Below are 25,394 nucleotides of genomic sequence, written 5' to 3'. Positions count from 1 at the left end.
GTTGCTGCTGAATGTGATGACATCCCTTATGCAAAACACAGATTATTCTAACGCCTTCTGTTAAACGTTGTGTAGTGGGTTTCAAAGAAAATCATGCACAGAGGAGACAGCATTATCTCCTTCCCAGCAAACAGAAGCAGCAGCACAGTGTGTAGCTTTGCGTTAGAAGTGTGCTACACCACACATTTGACTGTACTTTTTTTCCTTTCCAGTTATTCTGAAGAAAAACCCACCAATTTTAAAGACTTATAAGAGGAACTCTAAGATTCTTCTCAGCTTTTGTTAACCAAGCCACTACTAATAGGCAGAATATATTCTTTTAAGATATGGGACTATAGAAAAAATAAAATATAAGAGATAGACAGACTGCAATAGATCACAAAGGCATTGGTACCAGTGGCAGGCTCCTGAGCTGCCAGAGAAGTCTATCACATTGGGCAGTGTCATATCCTAGTGCACTATGTTGGAGCACTGGACAGGAATGTGCAGTAGCCCCTTATCTCTTCAAACAAAACTCCCATCTGGTTGCTTCTGCTGGAAATGCTCAGGGATTCTTCCCTACACCCAACTTCTGCCTTCATCAGATTGAAAACCTGCATACTATCTATACATGGTTTTTAATAAAATGGGATTATGAACTACTTTTTTTTTTTTTTTTTTTTCCAAACCTGACATGAGATTAGGGGTTTGGTGGGTTAATTTTTTTTTCTTTTTTCTTTTTTCTTTTTTTCCCCCTCCTAACTCTTTTTCTTTTACAGATCCAGCAAGCTTGAAACTAGGTTATCTCATTTTGCATCAGTTGATCGTACTGACTCCAAGGAGCCCATTTCCTCAAGCAGACTGCAGCAGCGACACTGTTTGCTGTCAGTAGATTTTGTCACTCAAAGACTGCCCAGAGACAGGTTGTAAACTGACAGCTATGAAGCAAAGCTCCCAGATTTTCCTCTTTTACAAAGAACCCCCCCCTCAAACCCAAAAAAACCCTCAACCCCCAACCCTCTTCCAGGTTCCTTGGTTCTGTCTGCTGGCACAGTTTCATGTATACATACGGCTGGGGGTAAAATAATCATCTAACAGAGCCCAAAACTCTCATCACCACTTGGCAAACTCCCAAGTCAAAGACAAATCTGACACTGTTCCCCCTTATCCTCACAGGGTTTATAATGAAGGTAATAATCAATTTTGACTCATTAAGCAGCGATGGTAAAGACTTGTGAGAATGAGTCTTTGTCTTCAAGGGATGGGGTTTGCCTCTATCAGGAGAGATTCCCATGCCATCCCCAGCTGAGCCTGTGGCGTGGGGAAGAAAAAACACTGGTCACGACTGATTTCTTCTGATCTGTACATGTTTCTCTATCTCTAACAATGCCGGGTGACTGATGTAGCCTGGTGTCCGAGCAGCTCAATGTTGTCCCTTCAAGCTTCACTCCCTCCTCTTCCCTGAGGAACCCCTTGGTGGCACATCCAAATGACATTATCCCTGTCTGATTCAGCAATTACTGTGAGGCTATTTAGAGATGGGGCAGCCCCTGGTGGTCTAGTGGTAAAGGCGCCGCGCTATCACCGCGGAGACCCGGGTTTGATTCCCGGTCAGGGCCACTCCCAGGCAGGTGGGGCTCGTTAGCCCTTAAAGGCAACCCACCTACGTCCTAAGGACCTCGCTGCCACCGTCCAAGCTCGCTTGGCCCCGGCAGATGAACCTTATGATTAAAGGGTGGGCTCAGTTCAGCGCACACTGTGTCTCACCTAAAAAATCCAATGCGCAGGCTGGAAGGTGTAAAGACCTTCCCCGGATCTTCGCTCGCGAAGACTGGCCATTATTATTATTATTATTATTATTATTATTATTATTTAGAGATGGGTCCCAGGGAGATGCAGACCATGGTTACTGCTGACACACTTCTTCGCACTTCACTTCTGATGTGATGAGCACCACAGCAAGGTGGGCACAGTGATGTCTTTTTAAGATGAGGGCTGGCATGTGAATTAGCGGGACTCATTGAAAGTGAACAAGGCAACAACTTATAGGAGATATGGAAAATCTCTATCTTGTGAACATAAAAACACTACCTCCTCCCCATTTTTCACCCCTGACTCAAAATTTGGGGGCAAGATTGATGCCTCTTGACTCCAGCTGTCTATGTTGCAACTGTGCACTTATATTAGTATTGCTGTACATCCATAAACAAGCAATTCCAAGTAGCAATCTAGTAATATTCTTGATTATTCTGGCAGTATTTTGGATAATGACTTCAGGATGAACACAACCATGCCTGACTGATGCCTGTAACTCTTCACTGACTATAAAGGGAGCCTACATGACTACTTAGACATAGATTTCTGCTATATAATATAGCCTAGCCCTACAATCCAAGGGTACTTCTGAATGCTGGCATGACAGAGACAGCTAAGGACCAGTTATGCTCTGTCTGCTCCTGAGCTGTTTTCCTTTGGACACTGACATGTTTACAATAATTGCTGTTTTGCCACAGTGACACTGGGCTTGTAAAAACACATTTTTTGTGGAGTTTCACCTTGACTCCATTCAGAACACGACTGCTGACTACTAAGCTGTTCCCAACGCTCAAGGACAGTTTATAACAGATCATGAGTGGGCTTTAAGGATTGAGACAGTGCTGGATAGCATATTTGCTCCTGTATGTGTCAAAATAACAATGTAGATCAGCAGCTGGTATTTTCTGCTGTTTTAGATGTGACTTTGGAGCAGGATCCTGTGCAGAGTCATCAGGAGACAATAAGTCAGGCAGACTGCTCTGACTGCACTTCTGGCAGCAGGGTAACTTGAGATAAAGTCAGAGATAGATGGTGTGTTGGAAGGATTACCCAGAGAGATTGTGGTAACAGGATGATGGGCTGTAAGCCCCCTCTGTGTGCATTAAACATGATATTTTCACTTAGAGATGCTTCGTAGATAATTACTTGGATATCACTAAAAATAACATAAAACATGATATTCTGTGTATGTTCTGATGGGGAACTTATTCCTCAGATATTCCCATTAATGTCAAAAGCATGTAAAGATCAAAGATATGTGGAAGACTTTAAGATGTGTTCGTTGTTCAGTTAATGCCCAATGAATTGTCCAAAAGATTTCCCTTCCCCCGTGAGGGTCTTCTTCCTTTCTCCTATCCCCAGGTATAGTTGACAGTTCTTCAGTGCTGGACAGTGCAGTTCTCCAGCTGCTTCAAAATTCTCCACCTTGGATGGACAAAACAGTTGCCCATAACACTTTCTCTTGAATTCATATGGACCATAAAGGCCTATTCTTTCCTCAGGCGCCTCTTCATGCAGGTCTCATTGCTGTTCCATCATTCAGTTTTTCTCATTTCTCCCTTTCCAAAGACTGGCTTTGTATTCTTTGCTCAGGAGACTGACAACAACCCCAGAGCTCCTGCTCTTTCCTATTTCGGTCCAATGAACTACTAGGTTCCACCAACTTCTTTAGGCTTAAGGAAGAATGTATTTTTTCAGCAGAAGGCTTAAGTACAAGCTCAGAATTGGTTCCCTCCTGTGATGGATGTCCCTGCCCCACAGACCCAAAGCGTGATACCAGTGAATCATCTGAAACCCAATTTGAGCCATGAGTGTGATGACAGTGTACAACAAACATGCAAAAAAATAAAAAGAAAAAGCTGCTTAAGTCTTCAACCACAGTGGTGGAGGAAATACCTATGATATCCTGACCAGTTTGCAAACATTTGCCCAGTTATCATATGGTGTCTGCATGAACCTGTCACCATCGTTGCATCAGTCAGCACAAAACTGTTGTCATTTCTCATAGTCTTGATAAAAGCCAAGGAGACAGCATGTGGGGGAGAGAGAACATGGCTATAATTAGTCCAGCAAAGCTGGTTAAGAAATCTCCCATCAAAATGAAACTACTTTCCTGACACATTTTGCAGCATATTTCCACCAGAAAGCAGAAGAAAATTTGGGATGCCTCTGCCTAAGGCTACTGAGAGGCCCAGGATAGAGACACAAAAGCTGCCTGGACATCCACCAGTCAGGACCCTCCTGGATCTTCACAACTCAAAAAGGATGAGCTGAACTTCCTCTGAGATGGTGCTGCGCTATGCTGAACAGACCTATTAATTTGGGGCTTTTACTTCTTTGGACCTCCCTCCACTTCTCTCCCTTTTTAGACATGGCCAGTGATGGGAAAGATTCACTGTTTATACTGGGAAATCCTCCAGAAGTGCTGGTGAAAAAAACCCCTGATTTTTACCATATTTTTGCTTTGTGTAGAACAAAGGTGGCTGGGATGAAAAGAAAAAACCACAACCACAGTGAAGACAAAATGCCTTTGCCTAAACTTTTCAGATGGCAAGTGTGCTGCTATCTCTGTAGAGCAATCCAGTCATAGCTATAAATAAAAATAAGCGATTACACTCTGCGAATTCTCCAAATGAGAATACAAAATTCCAGCGGCTCCCCATATATCACTGAACTTATAACCAACTCTACTATTTCATACCATGACATGGTTCACTGGATTCAAATATTAACTATTGGAAAAGAGAAATCTCACACTGATTTAGTGAAATAAATGTATTTTGGTTTTACAGCTGAATCTTTGGAGATAGTGCAACTTGAACACATCTCGTGCTCCTGGAAGGGCCACAAGATCTAATCACCATAAAAAGGTGGCAAAGGGAAGCTGGGGGAAAGCAATGCCAGAGCCAGAGCCTCATTGAAGTTGCACAGTCCAAATGGTGTGACTGCAAAGCATAAACTTTGTATCACCAGTACCCACCCATTTGAGAACAGACTTTTAAACATGGGACACATAAAAATTTGGAAAGGAGAATACAATACCACAGATTCTTTACTGATGTACACTGTATCAGCCTAGTCTCACTACTCATCTTACTGCAGGTTGGCTTAGCAGTGAAAATTAACACAGCAGTAAACCACACTCATTTGACATTTTTTCTTGTTGTTTTTTTAGTGCAACGTTGCCTAAACTCTCATCTTTCACATTCTGCAATTGTAGATGTCAACTTTAAACGACAATTGCTCAGGAAGAACCTACAGGAAGTCATGTGGGCTTCAGAGATGACCCATTGAATGATATATCAAGAAAGACCAAGAAGAAATCAGATGTCAAAAAAAAGAGGTATCTGGTACTTATATATGGGAAGTAAGTCATATAAGACCAAGTTGAACATTTTTGTACTAATAAGTTTGTGTTAGTAATTAGTAAATTATTAATGTCTCATAAACTGATATTACAGCTATGATAGTGAAGGATTGGCAAGTGGTACAGACAGGAATTTGAACCAAGGTGTGTTCCAACTGTGCTCCAGTTCTAGCTCCTCTTCTGCCATGACAGAAATGGGTCTGTCTGGTTCCAGTTCGGACCTATCAGGCTTAGCTGCACTGGAAACCTTGGACTGTTTTGAAATAGTCTATTCTGGAAAACAGATGGAAAGTGAAAGGAGCAGGAGGACATAGTGCTGAGGACCCACTGCACTCTCTGACCACCTCCTCCATCTGCCAGCCATGCCATTTAGTGTTGCCCAATGTTATTATCACCTAAAATATTTACACAATATCGAACTTTAAGCAATCACGTGCTCTGGACAAGAAGAACATATTTCTTGTGGCCATCAGAGAAGGGCAGAGGCACAGGTGATGTTGCTCTGTACACCCTTGCTGGGGCAAATGTCCCCTGTGCACACAGGGTGGAGCAGTTACCAGGGATTGGCACAGCAACCTTTCCTTCCAACCCATCTTTGTGATGACCCAAACCCTGTTAACATTTAACCTGGAATGGTTCAGCCAAATCTTGTTTACAAGAACACTGGACGTGGAAAGGACCTTGTCATGAGTGCAAGAAAATTGCAGATATTGCAATCCAGTCTTTACTTTTTTGCAAATTCGGACCTCCTCCTCCATGGGAGTCCACCTCCAAATTTTTTGGTGTTTGACCAAGCTGGACTTGTGTAGCACCCAACATTTGTTCCCACAGTTATAAGTAACCTGTGCTTTACAGCCTGGTATCTATGCAGAGATCATCGTCTGAGAAACAAAATATCATCAAGATTCCAAGAATGGAATCTTCAACAAAGTAAGTTATCCAAGATATGAAACCTGTTGCCACTCAAACAATAGGCTACACTTCTCTAGACCATTTTCCACTGGTCATTATATCAGCATTTAAAATTCAAATTACAAGTCAAATTAATAATATTTTACTCTGTGGGTTTCTTAATTTATCCTGTAAGAGTTACCAGAAGAAGGTTTATGAACCTTGACACAAGATCTTAAAACCTCACTAGATGGAGTGATTCTTACCTAGAAAGGAAACGCAGACTTTACAGAAGGTATGAAACTGGAACTTGCTGGCAGCTTCCAGGAGGGTTTTTGCATTGGCTGAATCTATGATCAAAGAACCTGTATAAACAAACTCCAGGAGTAACTCCAGGACATCCGCAGTGAGGTTGGACATGGCCAATTCCAGCTTCTCCCCGCTTCTGCTACTGTCCCGTGGTGACCTGGTAACAGCAGACAATTAAATTACGGACATTACACCATTCCCATTTTATTGGCATTTATTGATTAGTGAGGGCTAGAAAATCGCTTTGCACCTCATTATATTTCTCCATTATTTTTGTTTAAGGAACTGAAGAATATGAATTTTAAAATAACTGAACTTAAAAACTTTAACTGGATCTGAAAGAGAAGAGTCTTAAAGCAAGTCTTACGAAAAATCTGTTTATTGCTACTTTGCATTTTCATGCAAAAACAGGTGCAAAAGAAAAGGAAAGGAAAGGAAAAGAAAGGAAAGAAAGGAAAAGGAAAATGAATGATCCAACATTAATGAAAATGAGGAACGGGATTAGCTTTCAAAGGGAAACAATACATTTTAACATCTTGGTTAACATCTCATCTTCTAAGCATAATATAACTGTTAAGGAAAAACAACTCTCCAATTTCAAGAGAAAAGGTCATCTACTTTTTCAGGAATCCAGCACTGGAATAATTTTAAATGTCATGTGCACTTAAGGATACATTAAAGACCTTTTCATGAAAAAATAAGAATAAAAATACTAATTTCTATTTAGCTTGAACTTCTCAGTATGTTATATTAAAGTACAGATACAATCAACATGGTATCTGCATACAGACGGTTGCTCACATAAAATATAAATATATACTTATTCTAAAAATCTATTGTTCCCTTTTAGGCACTAAAAAAAGGAAGCTCTTCATGGCAATTGCTTTGAAAACGGAATACAAGACAAGCTAGACAGACAAAATGGTTAGAGCAAAGAAGGGAGAGGGGGGAAAACAACAACCAGCTCTGCCACAGGAAGCCAGCAGCCATCCTCTAGGAGTTTCATGACTGTGGCCTACGATTTTTCCTGCATGAAGTGCTGAACAATTTGGGGATCAAAGTATCTCCTGCATTTGAAGTGTGGATTAGTGCTTGTGAAATTCTTGGACAAAAAGAAAGTCATACTGAATTAAAGTAAGGGCCGAGTTCTTAATGCATGGTTGGCTGATGTGTCTGCAACACTAAAGACAGGTTACACCTGAAAGACAAAAATGATGATAAATTTGGTAACATCAAGGAGGGGAGGGGAAATCTGTTGGAGTAAGAAAATAAACTCTTTTAATGGTTAGGACCATCCAGCACCTTCTCAAAGAAACATAAGCTTTTGTCTGTCACTGGACAGCCAACGTCTGCTCGCTCCAATTCTGCTAAAGTACTTGCAAAAGCCATTGTGCGAGTGACACAAAACCGGCATACGATGTGGTGTGACATTTATGGACTGGCCAAAGCATCACTATTCACAGGCAACGCCAGCTTTAAGCACGAGCAAAGCACTGCCAACCTCCTGGATTTACACAGCTGTCTAGAAAGGTGATGGCCAGACCTACCATAACGGAGGAAAAATAAACAGCATACAAGGTTTGGTTTTCTTCCCACATGACACCCCACCCACCCACACCAATAACACCTAAAATCATCTGGGAAAATGCTTCAAATTAGCAGTGGATGCTTTGTCACTGGTCTTCCATTGACTAGCCCTGTTCAAGTCAAGGGCACAGCTGCAATTTATAAGAATCTCTGCAAAATCAAAGCTTTAAAGAGGTTTCCATTTCAATGGAGGAACAGCTAACAGTCCTTAATTTCACAGTCTTCTCTAAGGTAGTGAACCATGGTTGCTCCCATTCACAAAAAAAAACTGAGGTAAAAGGAGGCAAAATCACTTGCCTATGATCGTAGCGAGTCAGGGGCAAAGCAAGGAATTAACCCCCATTTTTAACATTCTAAATGTTGAACTGTCCCTTTCATAGCAACACAGGTGGGTAAGATCCTATTTCAGAAGCAGATGGGTAGGAATACATACTGATCATGATACCTGTCATATCCCTACAAGCACAGATGTGTATAATACCCTGAATCCTTAGGCTTTATCATACCACAGTATTCTTTCTGAACTCTTGCATATGGATTTAATCCTGCATTTGAGGCAGAAAACCTCAGGTGTCAAAACAGAAGAGTTGCCATGTCCCAAATCCTCAAGAGGATGTCACAAAATGCTGCATTTTTTCCTTTCTCACACTCACACACCAATAATATGCCCCATATCTGATTTATCTCCAGTTGTACACTTTTCTGGTGCCGCACTCTGGACTATCAAAACGCCTCCTGATACTGATGTAATTCTCACTGAACAGCTCCCAGAAGCGGTTTGTACCCAACAGTGAATTCATGTTCACGTGGGCTGGTTAATAAGCACACTGCCTAAAATTTAGGGAGATCTGGAGGTACCCAGTAAGCGACAGAGTCGGGCTGTTTGCACTGTAGGAAGCCCCACCATAAGCAATTATTTATGTAACAGCACTAATTGCACTGTGCTGGTAACGGCTGCGGGAATGACTGCGTGTGATCTGCTGGGAGCTGCGCGATCGCACCCAGAGCAGAGACCAGGAGGCACAAAGGAAAGGATGATGTGACACCAATGTCAGCACAGACACATACCTATGTTAGCAACAACTGCAAGCTGCTATTTTTCAGAATAATTAAGTAATAATCTCTTTTACTTTGTAATACACCAAGCAATAAACTGCTGCTGCAATTGATTAAATGCCAAAGAAAAGCTAAGGTGTTTAATCAATCACTAGAGTCACTTATGACAAGTATAATACAAAGCTACAGAGATTATTGATATTACCCAATGAACCAGAAATGGGAAAGGAAATTATCCCTATTCCTGCCTTGGTGATACCTTGAATGTGTGGTGCTGTTTGGTTGGTGCTTTCTAACCAGTGAATCCTTCGGCTCAACATTTGGCTGGACCAAATACTGAGCACAGGCTTGATTCAGGCTGCACGGGGAAATCATAGCTACCCTGGCTTCCACACTGGAAATCTGGCCTGCTACAGGCTAGAGAATGGGCAGGGAATTGGCTGAAGCAGGTCCTAATGGATCAAAAAACAGTGTTTGAAGGAAGAAAAGAACATAATGTGGGGAAACAGTCTGATGTGACTGAAGTGGGAAATTCCGTAGATTTCTTCTTGAAAGTATTTCAGTGAATTGGGTTGTGGCATCCCCCTCAAACTCCTGACTAAAGGTTTCTGTGTTCCTTGTTTTCACACATATTAGAATATCAATATGCCCTGTGAAGTTATATTTCATCAATTTGGGACAGAATCTTCTCTCAGCTATTGCAGAGGAACTGCAATAAAGTGATTAAAGCTAAGAATAGAATTTAGTCCTGTAAATGCATATGCAGTGGCTTGTATCCTAAAGAGCTCATCCTGTATCACATCAGGAGAAGTTCTGTCAATGTAGAAGCAAAAATTTAGAGAAGTCTGTTACCAGAAAAGCCCTGACTTCCTGCCTTATGAGCTGGGGAAAAATCACAGTTCTACCTGGTACACACACTCCAGTTCCCCCACTCCTGGCACAAACATGGGGTGTTTTGGAGATGGAGAGCCTGCCTCCTTCATGTTTCAGTCTCACTTGAAACCAGGTAATGTAAACTTATCGTCCATGGACATCATTAAATGTGGCACATGCTGCTATTTGCCCTGCGAACTCTAAAGTTTAAACAGAATGATGTCATTTTATTGGCCTTGTAATCATTGCTCATATTATAAAGGTCACACATTTCACATTGTGGCAGAAAATCAATAGCTCTCCCAACAGCCTCTGGGGGAAAAAGTTTTGCTTCTGAAGAATAATATATAATAAACAATTTTAGTCCTTACTTTATCATGGCTGTAATCTTGGAGAAAAGCTACAGTAAAAATCTGGCAAAGGCTGATATATAAACTCATTAAAATTGGGAAGTGATTTAGAACAGGACTTTTAAAAAGATTTATCTTGAGCTAAACAGCAAAGAGATTTGTTTAGGTCTACATTTAAACAAGCTCCAAGAGCTCTTTAACAGCTTAATTTTATGGTAGCTGTTGGGGAATTCTTTCAGATTTACAAATCATGTATTTCTCCAGCAAGGTGATAGACCTGAGCAATGTGCAAGCAGAACTGAACCTGCAGATAAGCAGGAAGAACAGATACATTCTACTTGGGTAAGGGGGGAGTTACTGAAAAATATTCTGCATTGTCTGGAATAATTAAGTCAAACAAAATCAAGCCAATGCCTTTGAACATACTCTGGCTACTTATCCTTCCACTTAGTTACTTAAACTTGAGAAGACAAAGGCACAGGGAACCTTTTAAAGCAAAAGATGGCTCAATTACACTCTCAAATAACAAATCAAAATCAGTGTCCCTTTTTGTTGACTAATATATAGAAAAGATCTAAAACGTTTAAGTACTCGATAGCAGGAAAAATAACCCTAATACCTCATCTGCAAGATGTAGGAGTGGAACTGACAAAAGTAAAAGTAGAGAATTTTACATTTTTGGTATTTGTTTGTCCTTGAAAATAATTTCCACACATATAATACACACAGACAAGAACCAGCACTAGTGTTTTCACGCTTAATAGCAATGCAACCAAGTTTTCTGCATTTTAAGTTATAAATAGATGTGTATCTATGCATTTTCCCTGCATTATTCGTATCAACACATCCACATAACAGAATGGTCTGTGTGATTCTGTTCAAAACATTTAATAGTGAGATGCCTTGATTTGCTAAGCCACATTCAGAGCCTGGCTAAAGTGTCTGTGTAAGTGAAACACCGCTTGAGCATCAATTTGTCAATTTATGGACAGCGCTACCGCCTCTCATTCAGCCTTCCCTCATGGTTTGGATATGCTGCCTTTAACTGGCTTGCAACATTATTTTGACTGACTAATGGTTTGGCTACAGCTTCACTCAATTTTAGATCAAATATGAAAAGCTACCTATACCCGGTGCAGACGCCAGCCAACGCTTTGTTTACAAGCTATAGTCACAAAGTCAAAACAAATTCTGGATGTTCAAAATGTAGCCATCTGCACGGAATAAACATGAAAAATGTGAAACATTTTATGTAAATGTACATTACTGCCTAGGAACAGTTGGTTCAGCTTCCTCCCAGGCTGCTTGGTTGGGAACAGGAGGACTGACAGAGTTTGTGACACCTATTTAGATTTGATGCCATATGAGTCACTGTGCCGTAGACTCAAAGGTATGACGTGTATTTAAGCTCTGTGCTCCAAAAGGGCACCGAAATAAATGATTATCTTTTAAAATAAAGACTTGTTTAGAATTATTATTTGTGATCTTTTCCTGGACATATGGGACTTGGTGTGTGTCTTTTTCTTTCTACCTCTCCAAGGTCTTATCTGCTTCTCCCGACAGGAGATAGCAGCAAAGAGCTACCTCCATAATACAGCCTCAATTTTCTTCACATTTCACTCAAAATCTATCTTTAAGAAATAGGGAAACATACTCATTCTGGTAGTGTAATAAAAAAAATAAAATTGCTGTCTTTGACTATTTATGGTTCAGTGTCTTATACAACTCAGGAATCTGAGCATCCTCCACTCAAAGTATATGTTTGAGCTACAGGAGGCTATACAGGACTGCCAGCAGCAGTCAGGAGCTTCTGCTCCACCTTAGATTGAGGAAAGTGAAGCCCATATTTTGGGGGTGGTCCCTTCCTGCCTGGACCAAAGTAATGGGTTGTCCTACCAGCCAGCTGCCTGCTGGTCTCTCCACCATGTGCCCTCCCAGGACCTGCCCCATCAGCTTGACATGCTGATCTTGCTGGCTTGCTCCTGCTATTAAGAATATAAATGTTTATTCTATGTAATTGTGTTCCCATTGCATGAGAGCAACATATTTTCTACTAAGATAGACAGGACAATAAAAAAAAAATCAAATTAAATTGCTTTGTTCCCTGGACAGTGTTTAGGTCTCCAGAAAACAGGAAATCCAAGATTTTTATGTCACATGAAGCACTTAAATGAAGAGAAACTATTTCTTTTTATCTCTGTCAAATTATTTTGATTACCAAAGAAAGGACTTCAAACTAGGATAGACAGCTTCTCATGAGGCTTAAGAGTCTGTTAATTGTGTGCTCATTAGAAACTGCTGTTCAAGTCGACACAATTTAGACTGAATATCTTGTTTATTGTGGGATTTTAACTTTTTACTTTAATCCTTAAGGCACTGAAACTCCAGGCAAAGAAGAGAGTGCAATGTTGCTGCACCTTTAACTGTCTACTATTTGATTTTTTACCATCTTAAGAGTTATTAATGGTTCAAAACCCATGTCTACTTATCTTGGGAGAAGCAAAAAATAAACCTCATTATATTATAGCCACCCTTCAGCTATGTACAGAACAGACATAGCACTCTACATGGAAAGGTGTATTTCGTACCAAAGATCTTGATTTATCATAATTACAGGCTCACAAAATATAAAAATATAGATGCCCAAACATACCAACATACATTTTCACAACACACACCAAGATGCATGTGCGTACTGAGGTAACAGGTTATTTACTGAGTTATACAAGTTTATGCAGCTGCAAGGTAATCAATCACGTAAATCATGACAGGAAGGGACATTTATAGAGTAACATCATTGCAATACGTATGTCATAAGGCACTGAATGTTTTATTAAACAGGATTTAAAAAAAACCCAAACAATTGCACCCCAGCATCGCTTCTCCTTTAGAACTGTTTTATCAGCTCAAAATGTATTAACTTGCAAATCTCTGCCTTCGTTACACTATCTTGTAGATAAACATTATCTTTGAGCCTCAGTCACTATCCATCTGTCTCATGAGAGAAGAAAACATGTACTGTAATGGTACTATTGTATGATTACAATAAAGAACTCTTAAAATCACAAGATTAAATAAATTACATTGTTTAAACACAGGCTTGCAAATGCGTCAGGAAAATTTACCTGACCAAAAAATCCATTTGGTCACTTTTTATCAGGATGTTGATACAAATAATGTTCCTTGTTCCAGGCAAACAAAATCTGGCCAGACTAGTGTAACTTATTAGGGTCAAACGCTGCCAGTTTCCACCTGCTCTATCAGAAGAAAATCAGGAAAATTAATGGCTGTGAGCTCGGGCATGCACCAGCAGCTCCTGCTAATTCACCATCACAGAAATGATCATTACAAACCAAGACGAGCAACGGGATTAACAGCAAATGCTTTTGTCCACAGACAACACGGCCAGAATAAAATAGAGCAAACAAAAGAGCCACGTTTCCTATATACCCTTAATGCCATTCACTGATGGAACACAATCTGAATGCTCGGTCAAGACCATTTCTAAAGGCGCGGGATCAGCGGCCGCCTGTAACGCTATAGACTCAGAGATCACAGTCGGAGGCACAAATCTCGCTCCCTGCTGAGATTTAAGAAAGAAGATGACGAGTTTGAAGATGCTGGCTTAAACGACTAGCAAGAGAACGAAGAAGTGAATAGCAAGTGCCCTTGGAAGAACAGTGTTTCATGACCTAGACTTTTTTGCTAGGGACTGAGAATAAACTGAATCTCACAAGGTACTAGTGGAAAAGTGAAAAACTGGGCCAACTTATTAATAGTGTGGGATCTAACTTGTTTGCAAGTATCTCTGTCAGCCTAATTCAGTCGCAAAATAACCTGGGTGAGAGCTACTATTTGTTAAAGGTAAATAAAAGATGCAAGCGGGTTTTGGTGGATTATATGGGAAGGAAGATTAAAAATAAAATGACAGAATAAAAAATTTATTCTCCTCTCTCCTCAAATGTAAAGCTCACCCCCTTACCCAACTGCTATCTGATTTCTTTTAATGTTATTTATTACACCATCAAAAACCAACTTAGTAGAGAGCTGGCATGTAGCTAATAAATCCATTTCTTGGGAATGCGGTGAAATTTATACAAGTAATTATCTAGGTAGTCTATCCAAGACTCTTTCTCATCATTGCAATGTCTAGAGGGAAAACAATAATAAAATAATGATAATCACAATTATTATTTATTACTACTACTATGATTATGTCAGTGCCCAAAGATCCCAATCAGCATTTCAGTAATTAGAATTAATTCTGTCAGGCACTGGCTCTTTCTCCTACAGCTACAGGGTGTTGCTAGTGCTTTTCTACAGTATATGTAGAGACAGAGACATCAGTGAAAGGTACTACACTACATCACTATGCCAGTAGAGGCAGGAAAGGGCAGGAAGCTCATCAATCCCTGCCCACTCCAACCTGCAGAACTGCTCCAAGTATTTCAGTCACTGAAGCTCAGCATTACGCAAACAGAGGGCATTATGATCTGATATGAACATAACCTGGTCACATTAATTCAAATTCATTATCTCAATCCAGCAGTGGCTAATCCTTGATGATTTAAATGAAAGGAGTGAACTGCTGATTCCCAGAGCTACCTGCAAGCAAGCTGGAGTTGGAGATTTGATTACCCTTCTTTTAGGGCAAGACTGGCTCTTGGAAGTGGCCCAAAAATGACAGTTTTCAAGAACACAGCTCCAGTTTCTATGGCATGGAAGATTTTTTCTTTGTTGTCTTTGATCCATTTAGCCTGAACTGCACCTTGTTAGATAACTGTTTCCTTTCACCCCTAAATATCACCACAGTCAAGTCTAGACTTGGGCTGTGAGATGTAAGTAAATATAGGCAGGTCACCCGCACTGGTATCTTATGAGTGGTTGCATGAGAGCTGGGTGGCTTGCAGATGGGTACAGCCAGAGAAAGAGAGGTGATTAGTCTGTCATTCCTTGGATAAGATTTGGAGGATTTGTAGCTGAGTCTAGAAATTATGTGAGCGAGAAGCCCCAACTACAGTAAACAGAGATGCTGTCAATGAGGGAGAGGAGTGAGAGGTTCAGGGATCTGCTCATTGCCTCTGGAAGCTGCTGCCATTGCAAGGCAGCAACTTAATTTCTGTGCTGCACCTTGAGACTTGAAAAGGAGCCTTTCTGTCCTCCTTTCCAGGGTTTCTCTTCATAGAAGGGCACATTGCTCTGCCACTCCTTTCAGATCAGCACAGAGCCCAAGCCACTCACCCTCCTAATCCACAGCCATGCTTTCCAGGCTGGAAACTGCCGGGCTGTGACGCCTGAGATGGGCTTTGCGGCAGCTCCTTAGCCTGGCAGCCCAGAACACCACCGAATATTTGTAAGCTGTCACTCATTTATGTAGAAGACCATACATTTGCTTGATGAAAACATGTTTTCCAAGGTCTGGCAGCTGCAAAATTTGAAGCCCAGCAGGGAGCTCTGAGAGGCGGGCGGGCGGCTGGCCGGGCACGCAGAGCGAGTGGAACGCTCACTGAAACGGGCCACAGAGAGCAGAGAGCTGTGTTCCAATGCCAAGATCTTGTGCATACACACAGCAATTATCACTGCCTCGTTTAAGAGAAAAATGTTGTCCATAGCACAATTTACACCTGTCCCCTGGCAGTAAAGGGTCAAGGATATTTTACACTCCAATGAGACCTCCCCTTCCCATGGACTCCTTTAAATGGTTTAAGAGAAATCCCTGGCATTCTGTCTAGGCACAATAAACCTCTCCTGGCAGGTGAAACAATCACCTTATTTTTAAGTCCCTATTTCTCTGTTTTCAACTAAATGCTATAATTTGTTTCCACATTCATTCTGTTCTACAAGGGAGCTGAAGCATGCAGATGTAGAAATGCTGCTGCTCCTCTCCTGTAGTTAAAAGAAAGATTCTTAATAAGCAGGAAAACACGAAGGGGTCACTAAGAGTAGATTTTTCTTTCATCTGTTATTTCTCATTTTGGGCTTTTTACAACGTAAACACAAACCAGACAGTCTGTTTTCCAGACACCTCAATGCTTTTGCAGTTTTGTCAAGCTGTTTCAGATGGATAGTGGCAGGTTTCTCTGTCGTGCATCCAAATGCTGCCTTTCCACACAGTGGTGTAAAATGCAGAATGACATCTTTGTCTCCAGCGTAGGTGTAAAGCAAGAGAAATTTGGTCCTCTCACCCTAAAGGCTTTACTTCTCCTGCCCTGCCTTCAAGCCCTCAGAAAGTATATACAACTCTATTTCAGAAAAAAAATAAAATAAAAAATCTGAAGATTTGCAAAAAGAGGTAAAGTATTGTGCAAAAGTAATCTGGCCATGAAGTCACTGGCTCTGTTTCATTGGAAAAGAAGGATGAACATATCATGGTCAGATTACAATACATCCCAAAACTTGCTTTTTGTGACAGAACCGCTTTCTGTACGTCACTTACTGCTGTGTGCCAGTGAATCAGGCACCCAAGACGACTTCCAGATTAGAAAGCATCATTAAAATCAAATCTTGAAAAGATAAAGCTTGTAGGACAGGAACTGTGTATCTTTAGTAACTGACCACAGAGAAGTCTACCTATAAAAGTCTGTTTATAAAAGCAAGCATTTTGACCAAGAGGAGACTTTTATCAAATGTTTCCTATCAATAATGTCATATTTGGTAGAAATTCCAGTACTCTGGGTTGGGTTAAGAAGAAGAAAACCGCAAATTAAAATGTTGCAGTGAAACTCCCTTTGTTACGGAACTAGCAGACATTCCATTTATCCAGCAGCTGCATTTGTCTATCCCAAATACAGCTGGAAATAAGAAGATGGCTCTTCATGGGATTTTCCATTCCTTCCTTCCGGAACACACACACACACACACACACATATTTTCCACCATTTCTTCTAGGACAGATACAAAACCAGAGCTCATTTCTCTCCTCCCCCAAACCAAGAATGGTTTAAGTAAGAAAATCTGTGCTCTGCAAGATGCACATGTTGGAGATTTTTTTTTTTATGCATCTGAACCTATTTCTTTCTTTCTTTCTGTGTGTATATATATTTAACCACATGCATGTGACATTAAGAAAAACACTAGTTTCCGTAAGAAATCTTTCCTGTCCTTTTAGCTAACTATGATTCAGGCTGGTGACTGGCCTTTTTCTCTGGGTTGTGAAAAATGAGCACTTGAAGAAGGCAATTCATACTATTTATCATAAGGTTTGAATAGTCCTACGGACATTCCCATCTTTCCTCCCAACTGCAGAGAAGTCCAGACAACCAGCTTAGGCTGGACCCCTGAAGGAAGCAATGGGACATTTATCAGAAGTTCACATTCTAATCAAATCACTTCATGTCTCTTTAATAGCAAAGAAGAATGGCCTCCCTTTACCTCATCTCTTAGACACTTATTTTACAGGGAGAGGACTTGCCACTTGGAGAGGTCTGTCTCACTCTCTACAGACTGTAGCAATAGTTGAGAAGGTGAGATCAGAGTCAGCCTGCCTTAGATGCCAGCCTTGGACCCAAATGTTGGTTACTCAATGACAGAGACAAGCACCTCTCATAGGTCCAGGGGGATCACCTACCTGCCTGCACATAGGAACCTGAATTAGGAGAAAAAAGATCCTTCTGGAAACCTTCAAGGTGCTTCTCTTCACTGTCTGTACCATAAATAAAGCCTTTGCTTTGAGAGATCTGATTTCTTAAGTATCTAAAATACAGGTGAAAATTAAAAGGCCAAAGTTGAGTAGACTGGTATTGATGTGGTTGGCAGTGCACTCAAATAATATGTGATGGCATTTAGAGGACAGAACCCTATTCCAGCTGCTGCCTATCATCCACGTTCTCCTGAAGCCCTGTACTGCAGTAGTCCTTTATGGATCCCCACACTACTCCTGAATCTCACCTTCATGGGCAAAGTGATATTGAACAGACATCAAGAACACTTCACACTTGCTGTTCCTAATACACTTAATCCTTTTCAGTTGATTTTGCACTGGAAAGGAGTAAGATTGTTTTTCATGGTCAGTTGCTGCTGGGAGGGAGATGAACACCAAGTCCTGGCTTAGGCTCAAATGCTGCGCAGCATCTGACAGGAACTGGATGGCCTGTTTCCAAAAGCACAGTGCTTGGTATGGTGCTGGACTCAGGCTCGGGACTGGACTAACCCAACCTCAAAAGGGATCATATATTTAGCAGATAAATCACACGGAACAAGGAATTTTCTGGATGAGGAGCAGAATGCTCAGCACAGTTATAGTCATTTTCTGAGAAACTAAAGGGGTTTCAAAGAGCACTCTCATTACCAAATTTGTTTCATGAATAACTTAAGAATTGTTTTGGACAATCAAACGTGGTTATCATCTTTTCAATACAGTGCAATAAAACCAACATATTTTCTTCCCTGCTATGCTAATTCTCATCAAATAGCCTTCCTCAAGATGAGCAATAACTCTAGTTCTATTATGGTTTTTGTCAGTATTTTGGGTTTTTTTTTTTTGAGAAGGGAATAATTGATCTGATTTGGTTTAGAACATTTCTCTTATTCTTTTGAGACACTATTTGCTATTCTACAATCAGATACCAACTTGAACACATAGTGGAATCGATGACAGAATATGAGGTTAATAATAACCAGCCTGTGGGGCAAATAATAAGCTGAAGTAATTATTCTCAAAGATTCTGTTTCTGCATGTTTCCATGAATGTACATAGCACCTTCATGAATAGATCACCTTCTCATTGATGTTTCAGGTGACACACTGGTGCCTTTGGTTGGAATGACATTAGAGTTTAACCCCAGCATGCACTGATTGAAATGGCCTTTATATTATATTTAATACAAAGAGATCTCTTTTATTCTTTAAGAAAAACTGCCATTTCTTGTTTTGATTTCTATAATAACACAGGGAGTGCAATATAAATCACATAAAGCTTTAAGTGCTGTCTCAAAGGAGCTGCTAACAAATATCAATAGAGGATTATAGATGTATTGTATTTATAAGCATTCCAGCTCTGTGAACTATAACGATTCTGTATTACTAAGGGCATGATCCTACGAAATACTGAGTGACTCTTGCAACTGACTTTCATGGAGTTTTGAAAAGGATGAGGCTTTAATGCTGCAAATATCCTAAGAAAAGCAACTCTTTAGAAATTCCACCCCATAACCCTGAGTTTATTGTCTCGCAAAGACACATTTGCTCAGTTTACAGGTGAATATTTATTTTTCTCACCTGACAGTTTTGCAAACTCAACTTGACATCAAGCTGAATTTTTTCTTATTCAAGCATCATCATCAGTAATAAAGGTATTTTTGCCTTGGATACACCTGTGCAACTCCATTAGTCTCCATCAAGGTTACATGTGTGCAGCTGAGGTTATAGATGGAAGACAACTGGGATGGAGAGACCTGATGGTGGACACAAATCGACCACTGGAATATTTATTGCTGATGATGATGTGAAAGAAGGCAAAAAGTGGTGAGGTTAGCAGGTTAAACCTTGCACTATTTTTTTGTTATAATGCATGCAAGCTTTATGTGAGCAGCTGAAAGACAATACATGCTGAAATGTAGGGTTTTGCTTTCTTAAGTCTTTTTCCAGAGCATTTAAAGAGGTGATCAATCTGAAGTATATCTCCATTTGATAACCAAATAATAAAGCAGCAAGATTTGCCAGTGTGCTTCTAGAAATAGATGCTGCCTGGTGACTTCTGCACACAAGCAGATGTCTTCACAGCAAAATCCAAATGACAGTCTTTGGCCAGTCAGTAATTTGATTTCTGTAAGATGGTTTTAGGATTTTTCTTTTCCTGCAGACTCTACTCTTTATCACCCTAAAAAGCATATACTGTAGCCTTAACAATTAAATAATAATGAGCAGACAGAAGAGAAAGGATAGGAGAGATCTGGCTTAGCTACTGCTAGCAATCATTAGATTTACAGAGGGGAAAAGACATACTTCCTAGGCCAACATATTTTTTATGAATAATTGATAAGGCAGTCAGTACAGTTATATCATAGAAATGTAATATATATCCATAATTATAGAACCAGCTTTGTGCAAAAGGACACAATACACTGAAAGGAGATACCAGCCAATATGCCATCCTGAAATAAAATACAGTCACTATTGTGTTAGTTGGCAAAATTTAAATACAGGATTTGAAGCAAGCAAAATGTTCTTTAATCCCATTTTTTAGCACAGTCCAGGCTCAGTCTGCTCAGGAAAATACTGCAAGGCAAAATCAGCAGCTGCATTAATTTGCTGATGATTGAGAGAAAAATGAAAGTTATCCTCATGTTTTTTTGTCTCCCTACTTGCTACTCTAACTTACTAATAATACCAGAGTACCAATTTATTCCTATGCAAGTATATGAAGCATACAAATTGAAAGATCAATGTAATGGAAAAAAAAGATTATCATGCACTGTTTAGAATCAATCAGCTAGAAACAGAGGGGGAAAAATGCGAAGGCGGAGACACGATGTTTAGAAAATGTACATGTTGTACCTACCCTAAGCTAGAGTGTTTGTATGAAACAGCCACTGTTAGTCCAACATGCAGACCAAGCTATATTTTGACCAGAAAATAATCTTATTTCCAATCTTTTCTAGAGAAATTAATCAGTTGTATTTTCTTCTTTTAAAAGTCCCCAAATGATAAAAGTATCAATCCCTTTGCCCATAAAAGTCACATAAAAGCATGTAACAAAGATTTCAGGGTGAAGGGATTACAATACTCCAAATGCTTTATTAGCACAACATCTCAGCATCGTTCACCTGAACGCTGATGGCTTATTGTAGCCTGAAGGACTGACTTTTGTCATGTGTGACAGAGTCCCTTGAAAACATTGACAGCAATAGTTTTTAGTTGTGGACTGAATCGCCATTAGCAGTGGAGTTTAAATCTTAGATCTCTCAGTGGTGGAACACTTTCTTCGGCCAAAACCAGCCTCTACTCATCAGAAATAATTACACTGTACGAGTCAGATGTGTAACAAATGGATCTGAGTCTCAGTTTGGAAATACATTCAGAGGAGGTGGAAAGAATGGCTACTGGCTCTGTGACAGGAGATTCAATCTTCATAAACCTGCAAGAGAGGGGAGGAAAAAAAAGCGACACAAATGCGCCCTACAAAAGAACAGAGCAGATCACAGCTGGAAGGAAGGCAAACCTTTTAATCAGGTCCTTGAAATACAAGCTGCAGGAAGCTAGAACATTTTGGTGGACTTCAAACTCTTTGCCTTCAACAATAATTTTCAGGTCTGTAAACTCTTTCGCTCTGCGTTGCTGGTTCAACTCCTTCAACATTTCTGCAGAACAGAGAAGACAGACAGTGCCAGGGTTCCCATTAAGAGTTTTTTATTTTTACTTTTTACTTTTCATTTTTCTTTTTTTGTAAAGAAGTAGAGAAACAGGAAACAATTGATATTTTTGTCGGTAAGATTGGCTCAACACAGACAGTCAGAAGTTACGAACATAACATATTAAAAAAAAAAAAAGAAAAAGAAAAAAGCAGGAACCAGTAGGTCTAAACAACTGAAATATATATACACAGAAAAAAAAGCAAAAACAATCCTAAATTTGGAAGGGTTAAAAATGAAAACAAAATATTTCAGCATCAGCAAATCAGAAACACAGAGAATGCATTATCACAGAAAAGTTAAAATAATTTGTTATAATCAAAATCAAGAGCTAATGAATTTCTATCCAAATGGAAATAAGTTTTGAACATACTAGAATAATATTAGTAAAAATATGGTATTATGATGCAATATGAATTGGATATGGGTCAAAATAATAAAACCACAAGACCTGCAAAAATAACTTATCCTTAACATAGTAAAAATGTGTTAAGCCTCTCAGTTAACAGAATAAAACAGCACTTCTAAATAATATATAAATTACAGTGCATAAAAATTAGTCAAATTATCAATGCATCTTGCAATATACCTCAGCTATATAGACTACAATTGTATATGTTTCAGAATTAGCTTAAAAGCATCCTTATGATAAAAAATAATCTCATGCAGAGAATAAATTACTGCCTTTTATAGCAATTCCCATTTTTTGCACTCCAAGGATTTTTACCATCACAGCATTTTTATTTTTTAGCCTTCAATGGTTTCATTTACAGCAACAATCAACTTTCACACATCATGAAAGAATCGTAATGATTAAAATAACCTATGAAAGTGTTTCCATCCTGCAATAAAGCACCTACCTTGCATGATGCCTCCTTTTATACAGCCTATTGGTGCTAACAGAATGAAATGATAGCATGCCACGTCTCCATGTAGGGATGTGAACTACTAGGCAACCTACATGTTTTATATGCTGCCTGGACTTTTAAGGGTAAGACTTCCTTCCAACTTTGCAGACCCAAGTGGCTATCAAGATGAATCATATACTTTTCACCTGGGCAATAGCCTGGCAGTTCAGAAGCCAGTGATCAAGATGACAAAAGAGCTGATTTTAAATACTAAAGGACTTTGGGTTTATTTTATGTTTGCAATAGGTCAAGGTTCTCATTTTCTCAGTGTAACACCCTGAACACATTCCTCTTCAGACAGATCTGTAAATCAACAATAGTTCCTTACACAGAGTCCTTACACAAAGTAAAAGGGACCTCAACAGGGTATAACTATAACTGTGCTCAAAGCCACTGTCAGGCTTGGGCACTGGGCTGCCAGAGCATCACCAAAGGGCCTTACAGTGAAATGAAGACCCAAATAATCTCTGTGCTCTCCTGCTTCCTCAAGGAGACTCAAAAGGAATCATTTCAGCAAAGCACTAATGTTAAATGACACAAAATCATGCAAACACACAACTGCTCCATGAAAAGAAAACAAAGTTCTCCTGAGCCCCAACATCTGTGGTGTGTATTTTTCAGGCCTAAGTAAATAAATGTCACCTTGCACATTTATGTCTATTTAATGGAAACACAGTAGTGTCTGAAAGGCTAATTATTCTGTGCTGAAATGGGTCAGTGCTCTCCAGAGAGCAAGCAGATCATTAGAGAGGGCACAGAAATAACAGCAGGCTTTTGTCAGATCTATAATAGGGGAAAATAAACCACTCTGTCCTGTGGGTGCTATAGCAGGGACTATTTTTAACAAATTCAGCTGAGCTAAAGCACAATGATACATTTCGAGCAAAACCTAAAACAGGGTCTGAATGTTCAGTTCTCTGCAGGAAAGTGTCAGGCTTTTGCTGGAGGTGTGATGCCTGAAGTCTGACCGCACCATGAACACTTCAGGTCTTGGTAAAGACCAAGGATGGTTTGTGCATGAGGGATGTTCTACTTGATTTAGGGCCAAAGTGACTGAGGTCTCTGGTTTAACAGGAACAGCACCAGGTGCTTTTTCAGTTACTTATTTTTGGAGGCAATTGTGGAAGAAGCATTTTTCTGTCTCCTTTCACATATGGATAACTTTTTTCCTATTTCTGTCTTGGTCCATTATCCCACTTTCATTTATAGCAACAACATTTTCCTCCCCACCAATTTTCTATCATTTCATGCCTTAAAGACAGTTACTTTTCCCTCTAAACTTTCTGACACTCTCTCCACTTCTCAAATTTGCCCAACCACTGCCTCATCCCCATATGCACTTTTTCTAAGTTCCTGTTCAAGACCATTTTCTCCCTGACTTTACGACCTTCCTTGCAGGAGCCTTTCAGCTCAAGGGTTCCATCCATGACTTGAACTCCTGATTGTGGTCAAGAATGCTGAAAAACAAGACACACAGCTCAATCACTGCACCTATAGATGTTGTGCTCTCTGTGCCATATCTCTAATACTGTGAGAGCTGGTTTGAGCATCTAAGTCCCCAAACAGCTCCCCCAGGTAATAGGCTCATTACTTGGACTTACTGAGCACCCTTTAATTACATCCAGTCCCGCAGTTCCTGGGCACAGCTTCTATCTATGCTCTTTACACTCATGAGTGTGTTTTATGCTGCATGCACTTATTAAGGGATGCAAACCAGAAAACAGGTCTGGAGCACTGGTGCCATTTGGCTCATAAAAAACTAGAAATCAGAATGAGATCTAATCAGAAACTGAAGCTCCTCTTTTTCCTACATACATTCAGAGGCCATGATTCCCTCCTTGTCCCCCCAGCTTGTTGTACTGCTCTCCACAGAGAGATGACTACTAATAGTCCTGAATTTTTGCAGCTCAGTTTCTGAACTAGAAGAAGAGGCAGGTGGAGAAGAAAAGGAAGTCAGGGGACTGCATTGATTCATCGATCTTCCTCGCTCAGGCTCCTTTGTATTACTAAATAACTAGCAGGCATTAGTATTGGACACAAGGTTATATCAGAATGGGCCCTCATTCTCAGAGTATTTGTAATGCTCACACTGTGCTTAGCCAGGCATTAATGATTTATGAGGACTCAGGATGAGTTGCAAAACAAATTTTTTCACCAGGTAATAATGCCTGTTGTAAAAGAAGAGACAACACAGTGCAGTTCTGGCAGTGAAAAATGACCTCAGCTGTCTCCTGCTAGTTCCTCTTCTGGGCTCCTCCTAATTTTCAGCATTTCCTCCAACAAATGGAATTTCCCGAAATCTTCAGAAAGGTATGTGCTGGGAATTTCCCACTGTTTTTTTATTCCTCTAGTTTCTTTGTTCTAATGGACTTTATTTTCTTTGTTTGTTTGGGTTTCTTTTTTCCTTATTTGATTTTTTTCTTTTTTAAGAGATCCAGGTAAAAATGAAGTGTAAGGACAGTTAAGCCACAAGGTTCCAGCAGGGTGAGGACTGATGTTTCCTCTCCTTAGTGAATCTTAGCCAATGCTCTTACATCACTAGTGCAAGCGATTTTTCCTTCCTGCCCCAGGTGCACACACACTCTGGGATGGCAGAAACCAAGCCAGTCCTTTCTGTCTCCTTCTCACTACTGATGCTAAATCATTCTCAGTGGTTGAATGTTTTCTTCATAAACAACTACACTATGGACCCCCATGTTGTCCCAAAATTACATGAGGCATGTAGTGGTTGAACCTAAAGGGGACTTGACCTGAAACCTGCAACTGAACCTCTCTGTGGAGCTTGAGAAAGGCAGAGCTTTCTGTCTTGCCATTATCAGCCTCAGTATCATTTCTTGGGGGCATTTAATATAATTATATTGAGAGTCCCAGAGACAATATGGGTCAGAAGGTGTAAGTGACTTTCCTCAGG

At 40.1% G+C, this 25,394-nt stretch overlaps 1 protein-coding gene across 3 annotated transcripts in view; it reads right to left on the bottom strand.

Moving 5' to 3' along the window:
* Positions 1-25,394, bottom strand: part of KLHL29 (kelch like family member 29) — a 390,114-nt gene that overhangs the window by 50,714 nt on the left and 314,006 nt on the right. For all 3 annotated transcript variants that reach the window (XM_050316135.1, XM_050316136.1, XM_050316137.1), the window contains 2 exons: positions 21,386-21,524; positions 6,319-6,518 (listed from right to left, as the gene is read on the bottom strand). In XM_050316135.1, coding sequence (XP_050172092.1) covers positions 6,319-6,518; positions 21,386-21,524 — 339 coding nt within the window. The remainder of the gene's footprint in view (positions 1-6,318; positions 6,519-21,385; positions 21,525-25,394) is intronic.

The sequence above is a fragment of the Myiozetetes cayanensis genome, unplaced genomic scaffold, assembly GCF_022539395.1.
Source record: "Myiozetetes cayanensis isolate MyiCay16 unplaced genomic scaffold, myiCay2020 scf2-11, whole genome shotgun sequence".
Taxonomy (NCBI): Eukaryota; Metazoa; Chordata; class Aves; order Passeriformes; family Tyrannidae; genus Myiozetetes; species Myiozetetes cayanensis.
The sequence above is the reverse complement of the archived record's forward strand: the minus strand, read 5'-3'. Positions and strand labels throughout refer to the sequence as shown.